Source organism: Channa argus, chromosome 5 (assembly GCF_033026475.1).
Source record: "Channa argus isolate prfri chromosome 5, Channa argus male v1.0, whole genome shotgun sequence".
Lineage (NCBI taxonomy): Eukaryota > Metazoa > Chordata > Actinopteri > Anabantiformes > Channidae > Channa > Channa argus.
In genome coordinates this window covers 317389-325570 of record NC_090201.1, presented here as the reverse complement: position 1 = coordinate 325570, position 8182 = coordinate 317389, and the positions used below count along the sequence as shown (strand labels likewise).

Genomic DNA, 8182 nt, shown 5'->3' with positions numbered 1-8182 from the left:
ATAAAAAGAACTATTGACATTTCTTTGTCCTATATTGTATGAACTTTAATTTATAAGAATTTGTTTTATTAAGCCAGCAGATTGGAAACCTTGTTGGTTCTTCTCCCATTCTAAAAAAATTGAATGTTATATAAAAAGTAACAAGAAATAAATATTGAGGTTGTATTTAAAACATTCAGCTCTGTGTGTTTTAAACAATTTACCCCTTTTCATATGGTTATGGTTAATCTGCAGTGCAGTGGATTATCGCTATGGATTATCCACGGTGCAATACAGTATGTGGACCTGCAAATATGAGATAATGTTTAGTTTTATCAGACAAAATAATATAACTTTGACCTCAGTGATGGTGAGCAATTATTTTTTATCTTGTTGAATATCTATGTAGATATCAACTCTTACAACAGGCGGTTGGTATATAAATATTTAATTATTACATTTAAATAGATACAATGCAAAATATAGCAATTTTAAAAGAAATAAAATGAATCTTTAAATACTTTGATGCAATGTCAATGATGCACAACTTATTATTGGTGCAATTAAAAAAAAAGCCAAATAAAACTAAGGGAAAGTTAACATTTTAGCATCACTGTATTCTCTAACAGGAGATGAGCAGAGGGTTGACACTGCTGGTTTGGCATCCGGAAGAAGGAGCCAGGGGTTTCTCTCTGCTCTCTCCTACTCCATCCTCCTCGCTGTTTCCAAGGAGATCACTGGACGACAACCTGAGGGCGTCAGTTACCTGCAGGACCTGAGACGGACCTGGGTTGGGAAATGGAAAGAGAGAGAATTAATTAGTGCTAAAAGATAAATGTATGCAAAATTTGGAAGATGCAGAACAGATGAAGCACCTTCACTTCTACTGCACACATCCAGAGTGTCCATGACAATCTTTCCTAGAGCCCTGCGGGACACATTCTAGTGAAAAGGGCAAAGACACAGATACAGTCAGAAATAATACAATTGGTAATGTAATTTGTAAATTTGTAATAAATATATTCTACTCTAAAACCACACGCTAGTATTAATGTTGTGGCTGATTAGTGTTATTAGTGTGACCTGAACAAGCCACCGAAAACAGACTGACAGTCTGACAGTATTTATTTATTTAATAGTTCGTTCTGTTTATAGGACAAATGTAAATTGATAATAAATATATTTCTCTGAAAAAGTTTAAACACTAGATGGCAGTGAAGTTCATGTGTATGACTGAGATGATGGCTGTGTGTGTGTGGGTGTGTGTGTGTGTGGGTGGCTGTGTGTGTGTGTGTGTGTGTGTGTGTGTGTGTGTGTGTGTGTGTGTGTGTGTGTGTGTGTGTGTGTGAGTGTGTGGGTGTCTACCTTGTTGCGCAGCTGCAGCAGCAGTGTAAGTGCATCTGCAAGCTTCACTTCCAGCAATGATATATGTGTCTTGTCTTCCTCTTCTAGCCTTCTTCTCTTCTCCTCCTCTTCCTCAGGCAGCTGGCAGACAGCAGGAGCAATGAAAAAAACCATTAGATCAATTACTTCCAAACCAAGTAAATTCAAATTTTTTCAACTATCATACATCAAGCTGTCACATTTAAATATCAGACAGACTTTGTCCCACCAACAGTGATGAAAGTAACTAAGTATGTTTACTCACTAATGTCCAGTTTTAGGGTTATTCATACAGTATGTGATTTAAGTGTTTCCATTTTATGTCTTTTATTTTAAATCAACTACAATTATGAGGAAACACACTTTTCCTACTCTTTGACTACTTTTATGTGACAGGTTTAATTACTTTATATACTGTATAATTGCCGTGTATATATGTAGTTGTAGACCAAGCATAAGTAAGTAAAATGAAAGTATAGAAAACTATTTTAGTTATACTAATAGTATACTTGAATATACTTTTTTTTCACTATAGAAGTTACTATAGTAACCGAAATATTTATTTATTTAATAGTTCGTTCTGTTTATAGGACAAATGTAAATTGATAATAAATATATTTCTCTGAAAAAGTTTCGTTTCACTGGTATGTAGCTTCCAGTATTTGCTTTTTTTGTTAAGTTTTTATTAGTTAATGCTCAGAAATCAGGTTTTTGATATGATTTTCTCCTGGAATCTGTACACGAATCAAAGAAAACGAGGCTTGGACATTTACGATTTCTGCAGGAATCGTATTAGCAATGAACATCTGGAACAAAACTCGATTAGACTTGTAACAACATCATGTTCAGTAGTGTTTAACAGAGTGTTTGTTCCACGTCCTCGTTCCACAAGCGCCCACCTTTTCTTTTTCACAGCCTCTGCTTCCCTCTGGCTGCTTTTGGACTGGGCTCCTCCAGCTGCAGCATCCTCTGCTGTCCTTAGAGGTGCTGCTGAGGTTTTCATCATTCAGAATATTCTCCGAGAGATGATGAAGAATCTCATGGTTCTGACATCTGGTAGAAGACAGAGAGAGAGAGAGTTGTGGGTACCTGTATGTGGCTGGGTGTCATCACTTTAAAAGACTGTTTCATGATTGTGATAAATTAGATTTAAGGTTAAGGTTAGAAATCTAGGAATTTAGTCATTTTTATTCGAATTTAGTAAGATAATGTCGGGTGCTAGGGAAGGAATTAGGTCACATTAAGTGTTAGATGCTAATTCATTTGCAGCTATGTTTGACTAGCCTAAACCTGGGGGGGAGACATTCTATGTGCTTATGTAAATTTCCACATTTGGCTGAGCAGACTCTAAGATCAATGACTATGTGAGTGAGACAGCTGAGGACATACTTGGCTTTTAAAATAGTTTCCCCAAGATGAACTTTATTTTCTTTTCAAAGTTATTTTGTAGTCTTACGCTTGTGCCGCCCACTCAACGCTCAGCAAAGAGAGCACAGAGTGTAAAGGGTACAGGTGTGTGTGTGTGTGTGTGTGTGGTAGACGATAACTGACCCCTGGCCACAGCTGTGCAGTTGGCTGATGTGCTTCTTCACCTCTAACAGACAGCACTGCCCTTCATCTCTCGCCCCCCTGTCTTCCTCTTCTTCATCAGAGGCAGCTCTTCCCTCCACTGCTCTCTGCAGACACTCTGCATCTACAAAGAGTAGAAACAATTATTTTACTGCTCAACAACAACTTAGTGACTTGCACAAAACGATATTCATCCAACGCAAAGGTGTAAAAGTCATCGCTGACAAACCAGCTGTTTTCAAGGCAAAATCGATTTTCCAGTAACTCACCTGCCTTGCTACAAATATCTTCTCCTCCGATTGGGTACATTTGTTGATAGTCTGACTCAGAGATGCAGGTGCAGCAGGATCTGAATGTTGTAAAAGTAGAGAACATAACTAAAGTGTAGGAATCCTGATCCTAATGAAAACAGTACAGTCAGCCACATAGGAGGCCACAGTGAATGAGTAGTGCTTAGATCAGGCTACATAGCATTTACCGTCACTATGATAAGTTTATCCCGGCTTTGTGACTTGGCTGAAAGACATGTCAGCAAGGTATCCTGTATCACCATGGATACCGCTCCATATTGAAGAGGCTTGCCATTCCCTCTGGGCAACAACTGATTGGGGATAACTTCATTTTGCAAAACGACGATGTACGAATTATCTTGAGAAGAAATTAGCAGCTTGAATACTCTCTGTGATGGCTTGGGCAACTCAATTACCAAATGGGAACCATATCCAGCCAGTGTGGGAGAAGCCGGACTAAGGAGTTCAGGAACAGTCCCCAACCAGCACAGCATGATTTCGGGGAAGTGTTGTACAAGGCTGGAGAGGAAATCACAACTGAATATCTGCAAAAACTGATCGGTGGAATGCTTCACATTTGTCGGGCAAAAACATATACTTACAAAAAAAACTTACAAAAACATATTTGTAAGTGCGGCTTTGATAGTTTTGATTTACTATGATGAATATTTCTTTGACAGCCAGAGCAGGTTCGAAAAAAGTGTGAATGGAAATTAATCTGCAATCTGGACACTGATGAAAACCCAGTGATGATTGAAATTCAACTAATTTGAGCCAGTGCTCTTACTCAGAGTCAGACCGTAACTTTCCGTGTAGTAAATTGAATTTCAAATCAGTTGAGCACAAAGGCAAAGGACGTGTAAACGGATGCCCGAACACACCCCTGGACTGAATTCAGTCACTCGCTCCAGACCACACAGCGTGTTTGTACCTGTATCGCTGTAGTTCAGTCTCCAGCTGCGCGATCTTCGACTGGAGCTGAGGTATAGACTCAGCCTCTTCCTGGATCAGCCGTACTCTCTGCAGACCCAAGCTCAGAGCCTCTCTGGCCTCCTCCGCCCGCCTCCTGATGGAGATTATCTAATATAACCAAACTATTCCTCTAATATTGACTAATCTTCCATTAAAAAAAAAAATTATCCAACAATGAACAAAACTAGCAGAGACAAATACTGATTCCAACCTGATCTGAATGTTATCCTTCCTCAGTGCGGCTTCCACCCCCTGCAACTTGCACACCTCCTGGTATGCCCACTGCAGTTCCTCCTCTAGACAATGACTGTATCTAATCGCCTCCTCCAGCTGCCCATCACGAGAGGAGCGAATAAGCTTCAACTCCCTCAGAAGCGGGTCCCTTATGTCCTGTCTCTTCAGCATCCTCCTCGCCCTGTTTCCTCCAGCACTACTGGACTGTCCTTTAATCGTGTGTGTTGGTACCAGTTTTCCCTCTCTGATAATGATAGATGTTTTAGAAGGAGTTGAAATAGTGGAAGCACAGCTGGAGGGAGAAGGGATGGCGAGGGTCCTCTCCCGTCTGAGCGCCACCTCCAGGGCCAGACAGCGAGCATCGCTCCCCTGCAGTGCTGAGCGGAGGTCCTCCACCAGCTCCCTCAGAGCCAATACCTCATCTAAAGACAACGAAGAGAAGTCAGGATAGAACTATTAAGCTTGAAGAGAAAGTGAAACCAAATGGCTGCAAACACATTTTCTCTGCTTTTTGTTGATGGGTCTTTAAAACACTTGCCAGAGAACCTCTCATACCTTTTTGTACAGAATGTTTACGATTTTAGTATTTGTGATCAATCATCTCAACTTCCACTAAAGTTAGTTGTTTTATTTTTTTTCTTTTTAAGAAAATACAAACATTACTATACGTGCGTTTTGAAATGCAACAATTTTACTAGTAATGGTGTATTTGGTTGGCTTAGATTGCAATAAATGCAATGATTTCAAATTTACATTTTATTTGGAAATAGAACAAAGGCAACATGCCAAATCCTAAAAATGAGAATCGTTTGAAAAATATTTTCCGTCTGTGAATTTGACGCAAGCAACAAGTCTCGACATTTGGAAGTGCGACTAAAGAAAGAATTGTAAGGTTCAAAATATAGAATGGTTTTCTTTAGGCCTTCAGGCAGCACTGCATTAAAAAACAGTACCTACTGCATGTACACGTTTAAAAGCCACTGTCATTAGCACAGTTTGTCAAAATATGAAACTCTTTTTGGAAATCATGAAAGCTGTGTCATGCACACAAATGAAGACAGGGATCTTCTGACTTGTTATCGATGCACAGTTCAAAAGTCGTCGTCTGTGATCCTTTGGGGTGCATGAGTGCACACAGCACGTCACGTCTGTGAAGACGCCATTAACACGGAATAACATGAACATAAACAGGTTTTGGAGCAACACATCTGTTTTTCAGGGAAGATTTTGATTATTTCAGCAACACTATAGAAACCACACTCAGATATTACAACAGCATGTCTCTGTTAAATCAATGCCCTTGACAACATTTAAAACCCTGTGAGGTGAAAACAGGGCAAAGGAGGCACTGAACTGCTGAGCAGCACAACTCCTACAGGATATGAGTAATGATTTGTTTCAGTATTAAAGCACTACAGATATGAAATACGCACAGCGTGTTGTTAAAAGTAGAGGTGATACATGTTAAAGATGCACCTGTCCCAACTTTTTAAAAAAGCCTTGCTGGCATCAAATTCGATTTTGTTTTAGTTTCAACATTTGATACGTTGTCTCATGACCTTCACAATTTCTTTTTTTAAAAGCATTTCACACAGTTGTCCCTACATCTCTGGAAATGGGGACAGTGTGTGACCAAATGACAGAGCTTCCACTGTTGAGGGCAGGTGAATAAATCCTTACTAAAAAGTAAAGTGGGGAATGTCACAAGTAAAAAAGTAAAAAAAAGTTCAATGAATTTCTTCTTAGGAGCCTCTTTCGACTTAAATCAATAATCACTTCTCTGAATGTAAATTGTGAGTAAATTAAAGGATGTCGTCACTGATTTTGAATTGGTACTTTTGGTTCTATACATATATATGAACACCATTAAACTTCCCTCTGACTTCCCTCCATTAAAATATATCTCTACTTCTAGCTAAGAAATGCCTCCCGATGACATCACTTTGAGCAGCCTTCAGTTCAGATCATGTAAACATGGTCAACCAGCTTTTCCAGAGCTCCTCCAGTTGACATAATCCTAACTGCTAATGGTGAAGAACTTCTCTGTGTGATGTCATCTGGAGGAGTTTTTCAGCTAGTATTAGATAAATATTTTTATATAGCGAAGAGAGCAAGTTGCCCTTTAAGCATCAAGCTTTGTGTGTTTCATACTTACAGCCATTGTTGAATAATCACGTCATAGGGATTTGGAATAATACTGAAATAACGTGATTAAATAACATCTCTGCAAAGGTTACCACAGATAACATATCAGACTGGTGCAGTACCTGTCCCACTGTCTCCTGTGGTTCGACCTTTAATAGATCTGTTAAGTGGTCCACCCTGGTCCCTCGTCAGATCAAAACTGACACACTTTCTCCGCCTGAGTCTTGGCCACCGAAGCCGGATCTGTCTCTCCAGCAGCTCTGTGTCTTCGGAAACGGGCAGTCGCCAGGTAAACTCACCGGTGCCTTTACGCGCACTGCGGACACGGAAATACCCACAAAGCCGCGAGTGAAAGTCTTTGAAGGACAACTGGCGGGGCAACCCAGAACACACGTCCCTAAACTCTTCGTCGTCTTCACCTTTCCCTGTATCTCCAGGACTTTCCGTTTTTTGAATGGTCCTCTTTTCCGCTCCGGTGAGTCCCAGCACTGCACACAGAGCGGTGAAATCCTCAGCCGACACCGTATCGTCCCGGTTGGGGAATGCCAGGTGGTGGAAGACCTCCTGCAGATACTGATCTATTCCAGTAGCCAGGACGACTATTTCGTTCTCCACACCGGGATCGGGGCAGTGGTGATGGGCTAGCGTGCTCCGGAGCCACTCACATTTACGCGCCGCTCGCGGTGAGGGCTGGATGCGCGGCGGGGCCAATGCGGTGCGCTCCATGCTGCGCTCCATGCTGCACATAAAGTAAATCAATCAAATCAAAACAAAAAAAAAATCAGGTTACTGGGTGTAGCATCCGATATGATCATAACCCTGAAACGTTTTCCCGGTGTGGTTTGATCATGCGTAACTCCCGAGAAAGCTCACCTTGGGTTCTTTCAAGTCAAGAACTGATCCCCTCGGGTTGGAAAAAAAATCCCATTGCACCGACTCCACCCTTTTGTGTGCACACTGACCGCATGTGTGTGTCTGTGTGTTCATGTAGGAAGGTGCTTTTCACGTTTACAGTAAAGCAGGCGATAAAGTGAGGAGACATTTTTCCATTGTAGTCGTTTGATCTCCATTACAACAGTGGATCAGATCTCTGTCCATATTTCACAGTGTTCTTGCAAAGGGAGCAGTGAACATTTTCTTTTGTTTGATAAATGATCAGAGGTAAAACCATTGAGTCATCGCTTGGTTACATCCCCCAAATATTTTGTTCATACAAGTTTTTAAAGAAAATGAGATCATCTGCAAGGACTTAGTCAACCTGTCATTCTTGGAGAAAACTAAACCTCAACAATCCAAAGTGAGTCATGGTTGATTTCACTTTGGACCTTTATTAGAATCAATCTTCAGTGGACATGACTCACAAATGGTGGCACCAACAACAAAAAAAAGGAAGTTATACCTTATACAGGGTATTGACCCATATTTCTAACTAACACCAAGTTAACTTCAAATTTGAATTTGTCTCCAGGAAACTGAGACACACCTTGCAGAAGTAATCTACCCACCCTCACCTCCCCACTTGTCACACACCTGACAGTCTAAACAATGTTAGCAACTTAATTACACTCACCTAGGCAGGATTATACCACACCACACATGATTTGTATTCC

The 8182-nt window shown here is 40.6% G+C and overlaps 1 protein-coding gene across 2 annotated transcripts; it reads right to left on the bottom strand.

Annotated features, from left to right (window-relative positions):
- Nucleotides 1-393: 393 nt before the first annotated feature.
- si:ch211-112f3.4 (EF-hand and coiled-coil domain-containing protein 1) lies at nt 394-7838 on the bottom strand. 2 transcript variants are annotated; one of them, XM_067506036.1, is made up of 10 exons: nt 7446-7838; nt 6695-7311; nt 4405-4849; nt 4153-4287; nt 3201-3280; nt 2914-3055; nt 2262-2415; nt 1345-1464; nt 855-921; nt 394-765 (listed from the first exon to the last, which is right to left on the bottom strand). In XM_067506036.1, the coding sequence occupies exons 2-10, from the start codon at nt 7308-7310 to the stop codon at nt 602-604; spliced, it is 1923 nt and encodes a 640-aa protein (XP_067362137.1). In that variant the 5' UTR covers nt 7311; nt 7446-7838; the 3' UTR covers nt 394-601. The 2 variants fall into 2 exon arrangements, with proteins under 2 accessions (XP_067362137.1, XP_067362136.1); XM_067506035.1 differs by having other exon boundaries at nt 395-765; nt 6695-7837.
- Nucleotides 7839-8182: the final 344 nt, after the last annotated feature.